A 21185-nucleotide genomic window follows, 5' to 3' on the forward strand; every position below is an offset into this window, starting at 1 on the left:
CCTCCAGCCCCCCATCCCTCTAACCCTCCATCCCTCCAGCCCCCCATCCCTCTAACCCTCCATCCCTCCATCCCTCCAGCCCCCCATCCCTCCAGCCCCCCCATCCCTTTAACCCTCCAGCCCTCCAGCCCCCCATCCCTCTAACCCTCCATCCCTCCAGGCCACCATCCCTCTAACCCTCCTTCCCTCCAGTCCCCCATCCCTCTAACCCTCCATCCCTCCAGCCCCCCCATCCCTCTAACCCTCCATCCCTCCAGGCCACCATCCCTCTAACCCTCCATCCCTCCAGCCCCCCATCCCTCTAACCCTCCATCCCTCCAGCCCCCCATCCCTCCAGCCCCCCATCCCTCTAACCCTCCATCCCTCCATCCCTCCAGCCCCCCATCCCTCCAGCCCCCCCATCCCTCTAACCCTCCATCCCTCCAGGCCCCATCCCTCTAACCCTCCATCACTCCATCCCTCCAGGCCCCATCCCTCTAACCCTCCATCCCTCCAGCCCCCCATCCCTCTAACCCTCCATCCCTCCATCCCTCCAGGCCCCATCCCTCTAACCCTCCATCCCTGCTGCTCTGACCACCCTGGATATGTTTGACACTGGACAGTGGAGACGGCTGCAGGCCTGCAGGATGGAGGGTGGACAGGAGGAGGAGGTTCCAAACATGGCCAAGGAGAGTGTGGTACATGCCACAGTGGCTGGAGGCCAGCAGCAGGTGTGTCTTTCTGTGTTGGTGTGTGTCCTGGTTCCCAGTGTCCTCCAACACCCTTGTCCCGTCCCAGCTGACAGGGGGCTGAGTGGAAGGACAGCTGATGGGATGGCTGAGTGACAGCACCTACAGCAGACGCCTGGCTTAAAGCCTCCTTCACAGAGCATGTCTGTGGCCTGTCCTGTTGGAGATTATAGGGGCTCTCTCTCTTTCTGTTGCAAACAAACCCACAATGGCACATTTTGGATCCACAAATAAACATACAAACTGTTGGCTGGTCATAAGGCTGGTTGTAAAACACACACACAAGACATACTGCTAATGTATCTTCACCATGGTTGTGAAATACTTCATAGTCCATAGCTCATGTGTTTGTATCAGAAGGCTTCAGTTTCCAGCCACAAGTCCCCGACAGGCCCACACAGCTCCCCTTCTACTCCTTGACTGGTTGGATTCAACTAGGAGATCCTACCAGTGAGGACATCCCAGGTCTAGCTACTGCACCCTCTCTGGCCTGGGTTGGGCTGCAGGCTGGGTCTAGAGGCCAGGGCCAGGGCCTGGGCCTTGGGGCTGGAATGTGGAAGCTGGACACAAGAGGTCTGGGGCCGGGGCTGGTTGTGGTGTCCCTGCAGTCCCTGCCTTGCCTTGTTTGGTGCTGGTGGGATGTGTAGAGGAGCGGGGCTGGGCAGGGTGGCAGGCGGAGGAGGCCCAGTGTGATGGACAGGGGCAGATCCAGCTGCACTTGTCACTGACTGTCAAACGGCTGTCTGGAGAGGGGACAGGAAGGGACAGGCGGGATGGGGGTCGCTGATGGGGATGTCAGGGCTGCAGGGTTGGGGGGTGGACGGGGGTGGTGGTGGGGGGTGTCCCGTCACTAGCAGCTGAGCAGAAGAGCAGGTGGTGTTGCACTTCTCCCAGAACTTGAATGTGGTTCTTTGGCATCCACTTCCAGACCTCATCGTATCCCACTCTGCTCCTCTATCTGACTGTCTCTGGTGCTGTATGACAGCTCTCCCAGCTCCGAAGTGAGACTCATACTTCCTCTAGGGTGACATTGCGGGGTCTTTGATCACTTTGATCACATGTTACTGTTGCTGATTTAGCAGAGTTGTTACTGAGAGTCAAACTGTGTGCGCATTCACTTTGGGTAAATAATTCTGGATCTGTACCTGCGTTTGTGCATAATTGTGTGTGGGTATGTGTGTGTGTGTATGTGTGTGTGTGTGTGTGTGTGTGTGTCTGTGTGTGTGTGTGTGTATCTAACCAGCTGCCTCTTGCCTTCTGTAGGTGGTTCAGACCAGACGGTTGGAACGATGCCAGATTCACCTGCTGATGTCAAAACCCAGCCTAGGACGACTCCGCCCACAATGCCACCTCCACCCCCGGCCGTCAGCCAGGCAGCCAATCGAAACGCTTCATTCACGCCCACCAACAGTAAGTCAAGTAAGGACCCTGCATTTTTTTCTCTTTCATAACTTTTGATATTTTACTGCAACATCAGTATCACTCAGCACAATGCACACAACATTAAGCTTTAACAAAATCCAACAACCGTACAGATTTCAATTGAGATTATTTCCAAATCCTTCAACACAATCCTGTTGGATCCCATGCTGGTTGTTAGTCAGGTGTATTTATCTTTCTATTGCTTCAGATGGGGGTTAGTTGTCCTGTGTGTTCGGTCCCTTCATTTTCTGTCTGAGACAAGGTAGAACTGCATCGTCAGCTACCTGGCTGGCTCCTATCCCATCTCGGAGGTTGTAGCTATGCTAACACAATAGAGCAGTGTGTTGTCTGTCAGGTTCCCATCTAGCAGAGGAATGGGTTGTATGAGATGGGACATGGGTCTTTGGATCTAATGAGCTCATTTGGTTCAAAGTTCTCAGCTTTGTGTGTGTGTGTGTGTGTGGGGGGGGGTGTTTTTATTCACTTGTGTGTCTGGGTGTGTAGCATGCCCTTGCTGCTGGGACAAGTGTCTCTGAGCATGTTTGAGGGCGGCTGTGGCATTGTGTGTGTGTGTGTGTGTGTGTATGTGCCTGCACGTGTGTGTTGTTTACCAACTGTAATGCTACAGCAGTGGAGGGGACATGGGTTTGGCGGTGTCCAGACCACTTTCTTCCCTATATAGCAATGACAGGCTGTGTTGTTTCACCTGTTGTGGCGGTCGCCACTGTAGCTCGCGCCCCTCGCTAAAACCAGATCACAAGTGTTGCCTGACCGTCGGGTCACATGACCAGTCCATATGCATCCACACTCCTGGCAGCAGATTAGAGCGCAGGGAAACAACAAGAGGAACTCTTGTTGTCGACATTGGAAAAAACACACCTACAAACACACTCGCTCACACATACACACACACACTCTCTCACATGCACATATGCACACACACACATTTCAGATAGGTATTTACATTTAGACTAGCTGAGAAAGACATGAGAGAGCTGCAGGCTGATATAGGGTCTGAACATTTCTAGGCACACTGACAGAAATACTCACTCAATAAACATGCATACAAACATATACAGACACTCAAGAGTAATCATATACACATATACAGATCCATAGGCATCTTGAACATATAAACAATGTCTGAATACAAACGCACAAAGACACACACTATAACTCTACACTAGACTACAGTTGTACATCAGACTTGTTTTACTGCCCATGGGGGTCCACCATCTGCACAGGCATGATGTTCGAATGACATAGATCTATGAATATATTATATGATTATACGATGACACACGCATCTTGAGGCTAGTGATGGGATTAAAAATATACCAGGTAAAGAATTGTAGTCGACAGTATAGAGGATATTGGGTGAAAGAGGGCAAAGGTAGTAAAGAGGGAGGGTTAGAGTTGGAGTGTTGTGTGTGAGGAATGAGGAGGTGTGTGTGTGAGTGTGTGTGTGTGTGTGTGTGTGAGTGTGTGTGTGTGTGTGTGTGTGTGTGTGTGTACGCTACAATGATCCTTAAAGCTGCAAATCTACTTTCAGCTGGTGGACATGTGCAAGGCCAGATTTAGCAGCACACCTGCTATTGGAATAAAAGTAACACAGACCGCCAGCCTATTTTAGGCCCCTCTTTAACATGTCCCTCATATAGCTGTGTCCTAGGGAAGGGACGGGAGGGGGAGCAATCGACTGGCGTGTGTGTGTGTGGGGGGGGGGGGGGTCAAATGAGACAGCTGAGGTTGTACGACATACTTCAACACACACAAACACACACACACACATAGTCCTCGACACACTCTGCCTTCAGTCAAAGCGATCAGAGCGGCAGCAGGGTAGGGTGCAGAGTGGACGGACGGACGGTCTTTCTAAGCCTGCAGCCTGTAGCCTGGACCCTGGATCTCTCCACACACGGTGCCTCCACTAGGATGCATGTGCCTTCTCCACCCCCCTCCACCCCTCCCCGCAACACTTCTGAGGACTGGACGGACACGGGCCGAGGGCAGAGAGGGAGTGAAGATAACGGCCGACAGTCCAGCAAAGTCATGCCTCTATCCCTCCCTCTCTCCTCCTCCGCAGTGCTGAACGGCAGCAGCCACTCCCCCACCTCGCTGAACGGTGCACCGTCGACACCCAACGGCTTCAGCAACGGGCCCGCCATGTCATCTACTGCCTCGCTGTCCAATCAGCAGCTGCCGCCGGCCTGCGGCGCCCGGCAGCTCTGCAAGCTGAAGCGTTTCCTCACCACGCTGCAGCAGTTTGGAAACGACATCTCGCCGGAGATCGGAGAGAGGGTCCGCAGCCTGGTGCTAGGGTTGGTGGTGAGTCTACAGAAACATGACACTCACTGAACTCTAGTGATAGATTCTTTACTTTCTGAAGGTACATAGTACACAGCAGTTTGGCTGGGTAAGGGGAAGCCACATAAAAACCATAAGAAATCAGTTATTCATGTGATGTATAACAAAATAGTGAAGTGTTAGTGAGTGGTGATGTGCTGTGTGTCACGTATGCTTTCTCTCTTTTTCTCCTCTTCTGTTTCTGTCTGTCTTTATCTCTCTCCCTTGGTCTCTCGGTGTTGACAGAACTCCACTCTGACCATCGAGGAGTTCCACTCTAAACTCCAGGAGGCCACCAACTTTCCTCTGCGTCCCTTTGTCATTCCATTCCTCAAGGTAAGGGACTCCCACCCATCACCCTATCAATTTGTGTGTCTACCGTGTGTGTGCACACGTCTGTTTCTATTTGTGAGTCAGCCTCTGAGAGTCCCCCAGCTCAGATTGACCATATGGTGATGATGAGAGAGTTAGCAGTCCAGGCTGACACACTAACTAACAAAGACATGGCCGCCAGAACACAGTCTGACCTGAATACTCTGTCTGAGCGGTGGTGTTCCTTGAAGTGTGTGTGTGTGTCTGTGTGTGTGGGTGTGTGTGTGTGTGTGTGTGTGCGTGTGTGTGTGTGTGTGTGTGCGTGTGTGTGTGTGTGTGTGTGTGTGTGTGTGTGATTGAAGCCACCCAGACCCTGATGTCCATCCAGCCCATTCTGCTCCTGCTGATCTCCAGGACCATATGGCCAGTGTTTGTGATTCATTAAATCTGGAGCACCAGTGTCTACCCTGGGCTGCAGTGTGTGAGTGTGTGTGTGTGCATGTGTGTGTGTGTGTAGAGCCACTGACAGATGTTGGTGGGGGAGGCTGATGTGTTGATGCCTTGTGATCTAGTCCTCTGCCTACTGTCAGGGGTCTGTTAGGTTGTCCATCCCACCCTCTCTCTCATCATACTGCTGTCGTGACAACACAAGACTACAGCTGTAGGAAACTCTACGAATCTAAAGACACAACGCCATAGAAGTGTGTGTATGTGTGTGTCTCAGTACTGAGTGCTGGGTATGCTGCCTAGCAGTGACCAGGCCACACATTCCTGTCCCACGCACTCTGTCCCCTGATTGTTCCCAGCAGAGACCGGCGGGGTGGGGTGGGGGAGGGGGTTGGGTCAAGCTTCCAGGGTCGGAGCCTGGCCTTTCTCTGAGGCTCCAGACATGTTGTTGTGTGCTGTTGTGGATGGAATGTATGCAACACACAGACACACATCTATTCACTCACACAAACACTCTGACATCTATGTCACAGACTGTACTGTGTTGCTTTCTGTGCCTATTAACTGTAACACACTGCACTTTGGATAGAGTTTTTGATTATTTTTAATGGTATTTGCCCCGTGTTTTTGTGTGTGAGTGTGTGTGTTTTTCAAGGCGATCCAGGACTGTCTTGTTAGAGGAGGTGATAATGAGCGTGTGTGTGTGTGTGTTTATATGTGTGGCCATGTTGTCAGATAGCTCTCCTACACTGTCACATTGACAGAGAGCAGCTCTGCCATGTCCCAGATGTATGGTCTCACCACACACCAGGCAGACTGACACACACACACTCACCCTGGAGGAGATATACACTGGGGAGGAATGTGTTGAGGGATCTGTCTTATCTCATTCTGTCTCTGTCTCTGTCTCTGTCTCTGTCTCTGTCTCTCTCTCTCTCTCTCTCTCTCTCTCTCTCTCTCTCTCTCTCTCTCTCTCTCTCTCTCTCTCTCTCTCTCTCTCTCTCTCTCTCTCTCTCTCTCTCTCTCTCTGATGTGACGTCTCACATCGGAGGGACAGCAAATAGAGATCACCTTCTCCTTTCCAGTTCCTACTTCAGGAGCCTAAAACACTGTACATGAGTTAACTTATCTGTCTTGTTTGTGTGTGTGTCTCCCAGGCTAACTTGCCCCTGCTTCAGAGAGAGCTGCTCCACTGTGCCCGGATGGCCAAGCAGACCCCGGCCCAGTACCTAGCCCAGCACGAGCAACTGCTGCTGGACGCCAATGCCAGCTCCCCCCTGGACTCCTCTGAAATAATGCTAGAGGTCAATGAGCACGGCAAGAGGAGGACACCAGACAGGTATGTCAGTGAACTGACCAGCGTGCACACATGGACACACATCCACAAACACACACACACAAAATAGACTTACACAGACTCTCACAATCCGGACACAATGCTGTAAAACAACTCACTTTTCCTATTTTACAAAAGAAGAAGGGGGAAGAAGGGAATCGGGCTAGTAATCCGAAGGTTGCCAGTTCGATTCCCGGTCATGCCAACTGACGTTGTGTCCTTGGGCAAGGCACTTCACCCTACTTGCCTCGGGGGAATGTCCCTGTACTTACTGTAAGTCGCTCTGGATAAGAGCGTCTGCTAAATGACTAAATGTAAATGTAAATGTAAGGGAGGTAGAGAAGGAGCGAGAGAAGCCCTCTCCCTTCTGCCACCTTTCCAGGGAGGGAGGGACAGTTGGGTGAAGGCAGAAAGGCATGAAGAGAGAAAGGGGGAGAGAGAGAGAAAGAGGAGTAAAAAAAGAGGGACAATAAGTTAGAAGACAGAAAGAGAGATACCATGAAATAGCAGCAGAGGCACAGTAACAGTAACAGTAACAGTGTACTATACAGCTCTATGCCAGTGTGAGGGCATCCATTGCATTCACAGTGCCTGCTCTGTCCTTCCCTATGTAGTCTGCTCAGTAAGGATACAGGCATAGACAGAGGCCTGTTGCAGCCTTCCACAGCCCTTTTGCTCAGAAACATTGGACTGGATAGGGGAATAGATAGGGGAAGTAGAGAGGCAGAGGAAGAGAGGAGTAGTATTATTTCTGTCCTCTTCTCCTCTTCTCCCCTTCTCCCATTCTCCCATTCTCCCATCCTCCCCTCCCCTCTCCTCCTTTCCCATTCCCCTCTCCTCTCCTCCCTTCCCCTCTCCTCTCCATATGTCAGGGCTGTGTCCAGATGGTGATCTGCACAACCCCTGCTTCAGCTCATCCTGTGGGGGAAGGACGGGGGGCAATCCTGCTGTAATTTGCACACTTCTGCACTGCCCCTCCCTCCCTCTATCCCTCCTGCCCTCTCCCAGTCCCTGGTTTATAGTGTCAGATCAGGCCGGACTGCTGGACAGACACAGGCCACAGCCAGCTGTTGTTCTGGTTTGTGGTGAAAGATGTACACACACATACACACACACACTCACATGCATGTTTTCTTGTATAGTCATCCGAGATTGGGGTCTAAAATGTAAACGAATGCCCCAGTCTTTCACACACACACACACACACACACACACACACACACACACACACACACACACACACACACACACACTCCTAGGTCTACATAAAAATACACAGCAAAAATCTGTGCCAGACAAACACATACACACATGGCTACATCAGATGCACTAATAAACATAAACACACACACATTCATTTGACCACATGACTCCCTGATCTCAGGAATGATGGAGGGGTTTACCTCTGGATGCCCAACTGTCCCACCCTGATAAACAGATTAATATCAACACTCGCCGCCGCGCGGGCCAGATGGTGGACAAAAACACACATGAACATCTGCCAAACACACACACACACACATGCTTGGTGTGTTTGTGTATGAGTGTGTGATGGGGTTGGGGCGCTACTTTAATCTGAGGGATGTGGAGGCAGATTGAGATTAAGAGGTTGAGTTGTGCCCTGAGACACTGCCTGCAGTGGGAGGCTGTGGTGTTGCATTTGGAGCACATCTGTGTTCAGCCAGATCTCCTCTCGCTGCAGGGATGGTGGGAGGCTGGGGGCTGGGGGCCAAAGTGGACATGAGGAATGCGGACACACAACTCCACACATCCAACAATCACAAACCACAAACACGTGCACACTCTAACCTGTAAAGTCATAGTCATGAATCGTTGTCATTTATACGTAGCCATGCCTACCTTCTTTCCCTCCTCCGACCCATATCCTTCCCCCTCCCTTCTTCTCTCCCCTCCCCCAGGACCAAAGACAGTTCAGAGAGAGAGGGCCTGCACCCTGAACACCTAGCCAAGAGGCCTTGCACCATCAGCCCCAGCCAGCGATTCAGCCCCAGCACAGGCCTGCCCGCCCATCCGCCCCCCAACGGCCTCCCCCACCCCCCCAACGGCCTCCCCCACCCCCCCAACCCCCCGGCCCCACAGCACTACCGGCTGGAGGATATGGCGTTGGCCCACCACTACCGGGACGCCTACCGGCACAACGAACACCGCGACGGCCGGGAACGACACCGGCCCACCGGTAGGGTAGTGGGAAGGAGGGGGGAGGGAGAGCGGGGGAAGGAGTGAGTGGGGTGGGGGTGAGTAAAGAGAGACAGAGAGAACGAGAGGAAAATGTGATTCTTTATTCTCTACATTGTGCACAGTTCATCGTGACCCTTTGTTATTTGCTTAGTTTTGACCCACTGATTTGATAAAGTCTCGGATGGTGGCTCTGGTCATGTAAGATGAGAGGAGAGAGCTATGCCCTTCCATGTACAGTATGTGTCTACAGAACAAAGGCAGGTTGTGAGTTGATTCTGATAATCCCTATGGCAGTGGATCTATTAAAAGCCCACCAGCTAGCGACACATGCTTGGAAATGTCCTCCCAGGCAGCCAGATATGTCTTCTCTCTGCCAGAGCCAGAATCACAACCATAAGCAAGCTACAGAACCTTAATCTGGAGCCAAGATGGCTGCCATGGCTATATGTGAGAATGTACACATAGCATCATCATCCTTACCCTGGCGACTAAGTGCTGCACTGGGCCTCTTTGTGTTGCAGCCGTTCACGGGGCACGCCAGGAGGAAGTAATTGATCACCGACTGACAGATCGAGAATGGGCCGAGGAGTGGAAGCATCTAGATAATGTACGTATCGCTGGGGTAGGGACTCCTGTTTCCTTTATACACACCCACTTTACACACACTTTCACCACTCATGCAACATACTGTCCCTCAGTACCAGTGGAGGTGGAGGTGGGGTGGGGGGTACGTAGAGAGACCAAGGGGGTGTTGTTGACAGATTTAAGAACCATAGCCACAGCTGAGCTGTATTGTGATGGCCAGCTGACTCTAAAGAGGTTGTCTCAGTTCTAGGAGCTGAATGGACAAAACAGAAACTCCTACATACACACACACACACACACACACACCAGGGAACTCAACTTCACCCAGACTGAGACACCCCTCTCTCCCTCCCCAAACATGCTGTATTCGCTCACAAACATACACATGCACACAGACTCAGACAGGGTGAGCAGGGCCTCAGATGGAGCGAGGGAGCCAGCAGAGAGCATCCCCAGCTGGGCAGAGCAGCTGAGACAAGAGCTGCAGTCATGGAGGAACCGGCCAAGCCTGGACCCCTGCCAAACCAGAACCACTCCACAGATAGAGCTAACACAGAGAGATGGAGAGAGAGATGGAGAGAGAGGGGAGGGAGGGAGAGAGGGAGGGAGGGAGGGAGGGAGATATCAGAGGCAGAACGAGACCGAATTAATGGAGGGGATGTCAAATCCATTTTGCAGACTGGGGGTGGAGGCTCAGAGTAAAACAGGGTGAGGGTTGAAAGAGAGACAAAAAGAGAGAGACAAAGAGAAAGAAATAAGGAAATGTTTTAGCAGACATCTGAGCAGAAGGGTGGAATGAATTGGTTCAGCCTTTTTCTATCAGTAGCACAGCTGTTACAGTGCCATGGCTGCTGTACTGTTCTGTATAACCACTCAACCTGACACACGCACACACACGTACACACACACACACACACACACACTCACCACTGTTGGGTCTCGCTAAAAGGGGCACAGACGCACTCCAAAAAACAGGCTTTGAAACACTCTGACTACTTCTAAATGGATTCCAGAGACTCCAGAGTTGCTCCAAAATGACGCAAACCCTTGATATCGTTCTACCTCCATCAGTAGAACGCACTTCAGATGAATTTATGATTGTGTTTTCCTCAGCCTTACCACACAATTCTGGAAACAGTGTGAATGAACTGTTGATCTGACCTCATGTGAAGCTGGTCTGTTAGGGGCTGTTCTGACCCTCCTGCTCTGGTAAACAGCTGCTACGACTGTGTCTGTTGGGAGAAGCCTTCTAGCCATCTCTCCATATTCCTCCCATCTAAACCACACTCCTCTCCCCCCCAGCTGTTGAACTGCATCATGGACATGGTGGAGAAGACGCGCCGGTCGCTGACAGTGCTGCGCCGTTGCCAGGAGGCCGACCGCGAGGAGATGAACCACTGGATCCGTCGCTACAGCGATGTGGAGGATATGAAAAAAGGTGGGAGCAACGGACAGCACCGCCCTCCTCCTCCTCCTCACCACCACAACTCCTCCAACACAGCTAACAGCAGCGAGTCTCAGCCCATAGGTACTTCCACTGCGACCGGGCACGTTCACAGAGCCCAAGTGTTCAGGAGCGTTCAGAAGGAGAAGTGTTGCAAAGAGCAAAAGTATTTGTCTGTGTTGTATGGAATAGACAGATGTGTCAGGCCGGCACATTTAGTAATGTATCGGTCAATGGTCTTGAACATTTCATCCGGTTGGACTCACCTCAGTGCCACTGGCATGCTCCCAGGGGTCAGAGGTCAGATGTTGGGGATCAAGGGTCATTCTCACATAAACACTTGCAAAGTAGACCCATATTGTCGGCTTTAGTGTAAATCATGCTTGAAGCAATGCATTGGGAGACAAAGAGAGCAAGGATTATTAGGGTTGCGCCTGTGTGTGTTTGTGTGTGTGTGTGTGTGTGTGGAGTGGATACTGACGGTGCATGTGTGTGTCTTTCAGAGATCCATAGAGACTTCCTCCACAGGCCTGCATCTGGATACCTTCCAGAGGAGATCTGGAGGAAAGCTGGTAAGAAACACACTCTCTCTTTCACACACAAACCCCCAAAGACACACACACACGTATTCTATGAAACAAAACACTTACAGGAAAAACACACAAACAGCTGAAATACACAAACGGAAGACACACACACAGAGCAGTGGTCCTCCTTCTACATTCAGCAGTAGGCCTGGTAGGCTGTAAGGCAGGGATGGAGAGCCTTGTCTGACTGTCATCAAGGCTGAGTGCTCTCCTTCTGTCACCGCTATGAAAGGCGACTGCAGTTCAACTTGCAGTGAAAATTCAGTCACCTTGCCAGGCCAAAGAAGGCCAAACCCAGGCCAAAGCAGTGCAGCACAGATGAGACCACAGCCTACCTGGGTCCTACCACAAAAGCAGCCTCATAGTTCTCAATAATTTGAATATGACAATACTGAACATAAACCTTTCAGAGTAATATGGCTTTGTACTGGCTGGGACATAATACTGAAGATAGCTGCTATGTTTCTATCATCTACAGGGCTGTGTGTGTGTGGCTGTATGTGCAGTACAGCCCTTCCCAGGAGTAAGCTGTGTTATAGCCTCTGCTCCTCTCCAGTCCCAGAACAATTAAACTGTAGTCAAATTCTAGTACAGTCGTATTCTAGTACAGCCATAATCAGTCATATTCTAGTACAGAACTGTCAAGGGACTAGATGCTGCTGCTCTCTGCGAACTACTGTGCTGAGAGAAGTCAGTTGTAACTGCAGTTGTTCTTCATACAGGTACCCCAGGTATCCAGCTTTCCCCAGCTCTAAAGCAGCTCCAAAACAAGCAGGGTGAGTAACAACCGCCCATCTCATCCTCATGTGTGTGTGTGTCTGTGCGTGCATGCGTGTGTGTGTGTGCATGCGTGTGCGTGCGTGTTGGCTTGCCAACACGATCCTACCTCGTTCCTAGAAGCCAGGCTAACTTCAGTCCTTCTTTAATTAAAACCAGACACATCCTCCGTGGAGTAGTTCAGGTTGAGAGACTACAGTGCCTTTGAAAAACAAGATCTGAAGTGTAAAAAAGAAATAAGAAAAAAAAAAAGATATCCCAGAAACCTGCCAAATCCCCCTGGAATTAAAACGTTAATATTGCTACTCCCGTGTTTTCCATTAAGTGCTAATTGCTCTAGCATCTGCTCTGCAGTCTCCTTGATAAGAAATAATTAAATTTGCAAACTAATCTTAGTGGTGCATGCATTTGGCTTGATTATTGAGCGACAGAGGATAGTGCAGATAGTGAGTGGAAGAAGCACGCACCGATGGAGAGGAAAAAAAAGGGTGGAGAAATGAAATGAAGGATGAAGGTAGAGAGGGATGAAGAAAGCAGTGAGACGTGTGTGGGAGGTGTGGAGGATACTGACGGAATACTAACTACTTCTCCAGTTAGAGAGTAGGGGAGTCAGGCTCATCAGGGATACACACATGCTTGCACACACGCACACACACCCACATCATTACAGCACCTCCACCGTGTGGAGTGAGCAGGCCCCCCATCTCCACCTGTCTACCTGCACAGCCTCCTGAGACAGCTGGAGAGAAGCAGGGGAATAGGACAGTTACATATGAGGCGCACATGTGTGCGTGTGTGCGTGTGCACGCATGGTAGGTGAGGGAGTAACCAAAGGCCTTTATTTGGCTTCTTTGCTCTACCAGATGGGATTTTTTATGTTATAAGATTTGTAACCATGATGTTTCAATTTGCTTATGAACTTGGTGATTAATTATATTATTGTAAAATAGGCTACCACCTTCTCCAGAGAGAGAGAGAGAGAGAGAGAGAGAGAGAGAGAGAGAGAGAGAGAGAGAGAGAGAGAGAGAGAGAGAGAGAGAGAGAGAGAGAGAGAGAGAGAGAGAGAGAGAGAGAGAGAGAGAGAGAGAGAGAGAGAGAGAGAGAGAGAGAGAGAGAGAGAGAGAGAGAGAGAGAGAGAGAGAGAGAAGAGAAGAGAAGAGTTGAAGAAAGAAAAGGTAGAAATACATCAGAAAAAAAATTGCCTTCAACTTGGCTATTTCTGTCCAGTTTAGGTCCATCCTACCACGGCAGATAAATAAAGGGACAGAAATGGTGATTCCTACCTTTAATGAGCTGCAGCAGGAGTTTTTCTGGAAGCTTCTATTTTGATCCTGCATCTGTAGAAGGAGCGCACACCTGATTGTTCTAAAAACACAGCCTATATTCACTCATAATGTTGACAGTTACAGCACATAGGACCCTTGTCAGTACAGCCATGTATCACTAGGGAGGTAGTTCTCCCTCCCAGGGCTCCCAGACCCTGTCTGGATGGATACCTGACAAATACATAATTCCCTGGGGTTATCTCTGATCTAACCTAACTGGATGGGTGACAGCAGGTAATCCTCACAGCTGTTTGTGGTCCAGTCATGTCAGATAGGTGATTTCTCCCAGGAAAAAAACAGGAAGTACACAGTGACTAGACACCATCATACAACTGCAGGCCACAGAGTACTGGGTTAGTATTCCAGTTGATGATCAAAGTTCGGTGACATCTGCCGTTCTCACTTGAAACTGATTGTTACCAGACGTGCTGAGATGAATTATTAAAAGGGAGCTCTTTTTTTTTGCAAACGTGTTAAATCTTGAATGATGTACATCTGTTTGCTGAGATAAAACAAGCACAGAGCTTAAAGAGCCTCAATAAAGGATGACAGAGAAGAGCAAACTGGGAGAAGAGGAATGGGCATGGGAACTGACGCCTTTATCTTTCTTTGTCTCTCTCTCGCTCTTCTGTCACTCCCTCATGTCTATGTCAGAGGAGGCAGTGAACGAGGTGAAGAGACAGGCCATGTCGGAGCTCCAGAAGGCTGTGTCGGATGCAGAGAGGAAAGCCCATGAGATGATCTCTGCCGAGCGCTCTAAGATGGAGAGAGCCCTGGCCGAGGCCAAGCGACAGGCGTCGGAGGACGCACTGACTGTCATCAACCAGCAGGAGGACTCCAGCGAAGTGAGCATCACAGACTCCCTGTCTTAAACCCTCATGCCCATACATTCACATCCTGTTCACAGCCTCTGTCTGTCACTGCGGTTCCTCACACGACACACTGTCACACATGGAACAGGCCTCCTGTGCAAACACTCAGAAGCACTTCACGGCATCCTTAAAATAGGACACACCATCCCACACCTCAACTGTAACTCATACTGTCCTCTCTCAGACAAACTTAACTAGCTTGTCTACCCCTTACCTTTTTGGTTCCTCATTCTCTCACTCACTTTCTCCCTGCATCTTCCTGAGCCATATAGTCATATAAAGTGCTCTCCTATTCCCCCTAGTGTTGCCATGTCATAGTGATGCTAATGTATATCTCTATTCTCTGAGGCCTACAATAAGTCTCTAGACATACTCAAATGTATAGAGAAGAAGAATCTCCACAATACATTTTGACTGGATGTTTCTGAGATTACAATTTGGAAGTACCAGATCTTTCAATTTTACAAGTTCAACAATCCAAATTTGCATATGACCCAGCTGTCTGACCAGACCCTGGCTTATCCACGCTGGCAGGAGGTTAGTGGGGCCTGGGGCCGTAGTCCAGAGGCCTGCCAGGGCAACAGCAGCCCCAGATGGCTGGAGCATTGAGCCAGGGCCAGGGCCACCACATGCTCCACCACCAACAACTGCTGGAACTCTTTAGGCTCATTTGTGATGGCTATGAGATTTTTGTTGTCTGTCATGTGTCATTCCAGCTATGCAACGTAATCAGTAATGCTCAGTAATTTGAGTATTCAACCGGACTTTTGTTCCCGGGAAAAGTCGACATAGACATTTTACTGAACGTGCATTAACTCCCTTGGAGTTAATGCTCTAATTCTTTCTTTTTAGGTGATCAATAGAGCTTAAACAAGGACCCACATGTCACAGAATAACAGTTTTAAATAAAGAGGCATATGGATGGTTTTAATGCCCAGAGATTTATTTTATCAACCTTTTTTCTTCTCCCCACTGCCTCTCCAGAGCTGCTGGAACTGTGGACGCAAGGCCAGCGAGACCTGCAGTGGCTGCAACACTGCGCGCTACTGTGGCTCCTTCTGCCAGCACAAGGATTGGGAGAAGCACCATCACGTCTGTGGCCAGGGGCTTCAGGGCCTGCCCGGGAACAGCTCTGTCCCCCTGGGCACCCCTTCTTCCGCCTCAGCCTCCTCCACTGCACCACCTACCCACTCGGAGAACGGGCCCCCAGGCCCGCTGTCTCTGACTGGACAGAGCACTGTGGGCGGAGGGGCTGGGAGCATGTCCTCGAGTCCCAAAGAGGCTAGTTCCAGCTCCAGCAGTGCCTCTCGGTCGACCACCCCTGCCACGCCCGCTCTGCTGGATGCCACCTCCCGCTGACCGTGCGTCTGTCACCCCCCCCCCCCCGCCACATCCACTGAAGCTACAGCACCCTGCATCCAAACCAAACTGAGGAATCTCTGTCCATCTGCACTCCATTCATTCACTCCTTCCTAACTACAGCTGTAAGAAAAAGCTACACCGCGTCACCCACTTACTGAATACTTTTAGCTACCTGACGTTGACCTCATTCTTTCAACTCCCCAGCCTCCAAAAATGTTTTTTTTTCCTGCCGGCTACATAGGCTTTCTCTATTTCAAATGCACCAATCTACAGGCTTAAAATAAGTTGCTTGGGGTCCACTGTATTTGTTTAGCATGGCTAGTATGGGGCCTTCCTTCACTGAAGCTCTAAGACAGACACCAACACAGAGAGAAAATCTCATCTCTCCTTGCCCCACTATGAATGCATGGAGTTGATAGGTGAGCTCTGATCATGTTGAGTAATATAAGCTTTGAGATCCATGTTAGACCAACCCATAGCCTCAGAGATATAAACTCAGTGAGATGATGTATGTGTCATGGACATGCATGGACCCTATAACAAGACTGATGGAGGTAAAGCAGAAGTAAGTAGGAGATACCTAGATTGATAAGCACTTGGAGCAGATTATGCTTTAACCAAGCTTCAGCAATGCTCCAACCCCAGCATGTGCACTACCAGTCTGGACCAATCAGAGATGTGGCCACTCATTCTGTCAGTCTGGACAGTTCCTGTATAGTGTCAACATGGTATGGAGACAGACAAGGGTCTTAATACATTTGTTAAACCGGAGAAGAACAGGAGAAATACTTGGTGCAATTTGATTCCTCAGAAACTCTTCCTTTCACAACACGGCTAATTATTTATCTAATGTTTCTTTTTTGGCTTTAAGGGAAAAAAAGTCCAAATATTCTGAATGATTAATAATAATGATGCTAATAATAATAATAATGTCAGAAATAAAATAAAAAACCTGTTAACTACCTTGCTAGCGAGCCAAGAAAATCTACACCGGACTCACCTCTCTGTACCGATGTAAACCCAAATGAATTCAAAGAAGAAGAAAAAACACAATCCAAACCTTTTTATTACACTGCCAAAGTTAATGGGAGACAAGGAGAAGCACTCATCTTGTAACCAAACGCAAGCAACATCACCTCCTCAGTAGCAGATTGAGCCCTGAAGGACACTGGCTGTAGCAGAGCAGCAGGACTACCAGACTGGATACAGTCTGCCAGACAAGCAGGCCCACAGACCAACTAGGATTCTGTATTTTGAGGAAGTATGTAGCTGGTCTGTGGCTGACCTCTACTCTCCTGTCCTGGCCTACATTGACTCTTCCTCAGTGGCAGCTCAGACTAGAAAACACCCTAGCGGAATGTTGTACTCAAGTACACCTGCCACAAAGACTTTAGAGAGGGAAGGACAAGAGACTGAGCAAGATAGTACTCTAAATGGCAAAGACAAGAGAAGGAAATGGTATAGAAAAAAAAGACAAAACAGATACTTGGCATCTAACGGAATACGAATGGCATAGGAACTGCCAAAAACCTCAAAAAAACTGAAAAAACCCTGTCCAAGCAAGCATTGTACATTACGGCTACGACCTTCCTTCCTATTCGTTTTTTCTAAGATCTCTATGAAGAGGAAACATTTGAATGAATTGTTGTACCTTTTCACCCTCCTCCATCCTTTTCCAAAGCATGAGAAACAGACTAAAGAGCCTCATTGAGGAGTGTAGATTTGTTTGTTTTTTCTCTTCTATCTCTCTACCTCCCCCCAAAATCTCTCCTGTTTGTTCCTCACCCCTCCAGCTTCTCTCAATCCCCAGTCACACCTGACCTTCCCCCTAACCCGACACCACTTAGGACAGAACCTTAGAACAGTTCTGTGGGATAGGGATGATCCTGCTTGTAGATAGAATAATTTATGTTTCTCAATAACGTCTCTGTCTCTGATGCTGTCTACCTGTGCTATCCTTTGTATGTACCCAGAAACACAAATATTGTTTTTGTCTTTTATTCTCTCTCGTTCATTTGGGCTGAACATTGAAGTCAGAGCAAAGACACTCTGTGGGAGAGAGAAAGCCCCATATTGTACTTATTGTTGAATTTTGAATTGAAGAAACTCCTGTTGTAGAATATTTTATATTGCTCGCATTGTAAGACAGTGAGAGGACGGAGGTGCAATATGAAGAGAATTCAGCTACTGAAAGGGACCTCAGCAACTGCCCCTTAGGGTGTCATATAATAGAGATACATATAAATATATTTAAAGCAACATCAGTAACTTAATGTGAATGTACATAGTATTTAAAGAGGTCCAAAAATGTGTTTGCCAAATAACAGAAACCTTTAAAGTATAATGTCCACAATATGATTTCTTTTTCTTTACAATTATTTTGTTGGTTTTCAATCATAATTAATAACTTCTCAAGTTAACAGTGGCCGCTTCATTTCTAGCAGACTAACACAATCAGTCAAAAGTGGTTGTGTAAACTGGTCACAATCATCTCCTTAAAGTGCTCCAGTAGGGGTTGCGGTTGATTGACATGTCATACTCTATAACTAACTCCCAACCGGAGGGGAACCGTCTGAAACTGTGAGAAACATTGCCATCCTTTGGTCTGACATGCCACTGCAGTGGTCCAGCCTCCATCCACAGCAACCCACAACCCCATGAAGCAGCCTAGAGTAAGGAGGTAATTAAATCCCTGAATGGAAATTCCCAACTAACCTTTTAACTTTTGATCTTGTCACTGCCGACTGTGTTCCCATCCTGTCCATGCAGATGCAGCGTGGACACATACAGTATGTTCTGGAACAGAGTGTAGACCTTTCTACGTTTTTACATATAGGTAGAGTTGTCACAGTTGTCACAGTTCCAGACTTACAAGCTCTCAGACAACATATTCCCATGAGACACAGAGATGCTCTTGAATTATGATTTGAGGGGAAATTACAAACCCAAAAGGCCCATTTTATTATAACTAAATTATTTGGGTATATAGGACTTGATTTGGCTGTGTAACCTCTGAAATGGACCAAACTTTGCAAATATTTCTGTTACGCCTTTTGTTTGGAATGTTCCAGTAATAGCAAGGGTCTCTCACATCTTTAGAGTGACATTAAGGAATCAGACGTTTAGATTGAACCATTTGCTATATTTACCACATTATGTACATGGTCTAGTTTACTACATGCCCTTATCAAACATAATATATAAACCTCTCAAATGTGATGAACTGTGAGGTACCCTTACATCTGTATGTAGCCTTTGTGTGTGTCCTGTACAGTATGTTACCAATAATGCATCGACTTCAGCCCATTTGTGTTGGTGAACCTCTTCAGCACGATCTTAACCTGCGCCTCAAACCATACCCCCCACCTCTCCCCCAACGCCCCCACCTCAATACCTACCTCCTGGAACCGTACAGCTAAGGACTGGGCCACGATCCCGGGTTTTCAAAGCAAGGTTGTTGGCGGGCATGCAAACACACTGAGATGTTCTGAAATGGTAAGGGTTGTCAAAGGATTTGTCATCATCAATTACTCCACATGTTTCGAAGACATGTCCAGCCTCACTCAACCAGCCTGTAGTCAACCATCTCTCTACTACACTGGACACACACCATGTCCACTGTGTCCAACATACACTCTATTGTTCTCTCATTACCAAATGAAACTCAAACCTGTTACATGCCATTTCTTGTCCTAAACCAATAAGAAGCACAGACCAAAGTTATCCTATGGGGCTGTAGATGTTGACATGGAGTGTAGAGTAGGACATGACCAGAGGAAGATGGAGCTCCACTGTATCAATTAACCAAAGTGTCTGAAATATACACATGCCCTGAGCACATAGGAAAAAAACACAAAAAAAGATGCACCGCCAAGGGAGGAGATTGGGTAAATTATTGATACAAGACAAGCAATCAAAGCGCTTGTTCCTGTAAAACATATCTAATGACTCGGTTTGGAGGAAAGGATAGATGAAATTTAGAATTCCTGTTAGATGCTTTGACAAAACCTTGCTTGTGGATAGAATAAATGCATGTCTGTATGTGTGTATGTGTTTACATGTGTGCGTGTGTGTGTGTGTGTGTGTCTGTGTGTGTGTGGGGGTTTACTTTTTATCCTTACTTCTTAATTTCTCTGTACAAACATACTTGAAACTTTCTGAGCTTTAATGAAACACATTGGGCAGATGAATGGCAGAGAAAAAGATGTAAACGGCATCGCTAGCATTCTTTCTCCCTTTACATTTAATGGACACACCATATCTACTACATAGGGCTGTGATGATGACAATTCCACTGCAAATACCCATCATGCTCCACTCAGTGTGTTTGCATTCTTTTCTAGTCTGCCAACCAACCCTGAAACACAAATATAACACAAAGAGCTGTCACAACAGTGACTGCATTACTGACGAAAATCCAACCAAAAATTATATTTCCATATCTTTTTTACTTCCCCTCTAGCCTCTGAGCCATCCTGTTGGGCTAGAGCAGTGTCTGTTGAGGTATACAGAGGAAGCAGATTAGTCTACCTGTCACTGTGTCATAGACTATGATTATATCCCATCAAAACTTCAGTGTTGGCTATTGTTATTCTGCTTGAAATCCACAGTCCTGGGGTGTACTGAATAGATACCCTTCCATTCCTTTTGATCTACATACAATTCTTTCTCACAGTTATCTGTTATGGCGATCATCATCATATATGAAGAAGACAAATTACAAATACTAACAGCTTGGCACCTGCTCCTCCCCTAACCAGTTTACACCTATATATACCAATGGAGTTTTGTAGTTTGTCTGATGGTTAGCCCTGTAAGGTCCACACTAAACCAAGTTGAGTTGGTGAAGGTGTACTTGGTTTGCCAAAATGCCATGGTGGGGATAGTGGTGTTTTCTATTATAGCTTGGAGACAACAAAAGCTTGTTTTTTTTATGTGTAGGCATTATTATACTGTATTGTGCAATACATTATTACAGAAAATACTATATTTCTGTAGGAGAGGTCCGCGCTTTGAAGAAAATGTTTTTCTTTTTTTTTTCTTCCTCTTCAAGGGTCCTCCTGTTACCATTCTTTAGATGAAGTGAACTGTGCCAGAAGAATTTAATTCAGACGTTTATTTATTTCTTGCATGCTTTACTCCCTGTTGCTCTTTCTCCTCTTTATCTGTGCGCTCTGTTGGATGTGTGAAGCTGTACATGATTCTAATTCAGGTTATTGTCTGTGTTGAACTATGTAATTGTGTCATTAAAAATGAAATTAAACATTACCCTTAGGTCTCCTGATTTTCTTCAATATATTCCATAAGTGCTATATTTTCTTAGAATAACTTTATTCAGTCCAAAAAGGACTATTTGGTGAGATATACATAGCCAATCTACCAATCTAACATGCCTTGATCTTACATATTATATCAGGTACCTATAACATTCGAAATTGTTTAC

The 21185-nt window shown here is 47.9% G+C and overlaps 1 protein-coding gene across 9 annotated transcripts in view; it reads left to right on the forward strand.

The window, feature by feature from the left end:
* cbfa2t3 (CBFA2/RUNX1 partner transcriptional co-repressor 3) overlaps positions 1-21010 on the forward strand; it is a 212842-nt gene extending 191832 nt beyond the window's left edge. For 5 of the 9 annotated variants that reach the window (XM_062470758.1, XM_062470757.1, XM_062470765.1 and 2 more), the window contains 11 exons: positions 1992-2147; positions 4237-4478; positions 4743-4832; positions 6413-6594; positions 8511-8788; positions 9312-9412; positions 10678-10903; positions 11323-11391; positions 12129-12182; positions 14163-14353; positions 15365-21010. In XM_062470758.1, coding sequence (XP_062326742.1) covers positions 1992-2147; positions 4237-4478; positions 4743-4832; positions 6413-6594; positions 8511-8788; positions 9312-9412; positions 10678-10903; positions 11323-11391; positions 12129-12182; positions 14163-14353; positions 15365-15739 — 1964 coding nt within the window. In that variant the 3' untranslated portion in view covers positions 15740-21010. The remainder of the gene's footprint in view (positions 1-1991; positions 2148-4236; positions 4479-4742; positions 4833-6412; positions 6595-8510; positions 8789-9311; positions 9413-10677; positions 10904-11322; positions 11392-12128; positions 12183-14162; positions 14354-15364) is intronic. The other 4 variants (XM_062470759.1, XM_062470761.1, XM_062470763.1 and 1 more) reach the window with 4 other exon arrangements.
* The last annotated feature ends 175 nt before the right edge of the window (positions 21011-21185 follow it).

The sequence above is a fragment of the Osmerus eperlanus genome, chromosome 10 (genome assembly GCF_963692335.1).
Source record: "Osmerus eperlanus chromosome 10, fOsmEpe2.1, whole genome shotgun sequence".
Lineage (NCBI taxonomy): Eukaryota > Metazoa > Chordata > Actinopteri > Osmeriformes > Osmeridae > Osmerus > Osmerus eperlanus.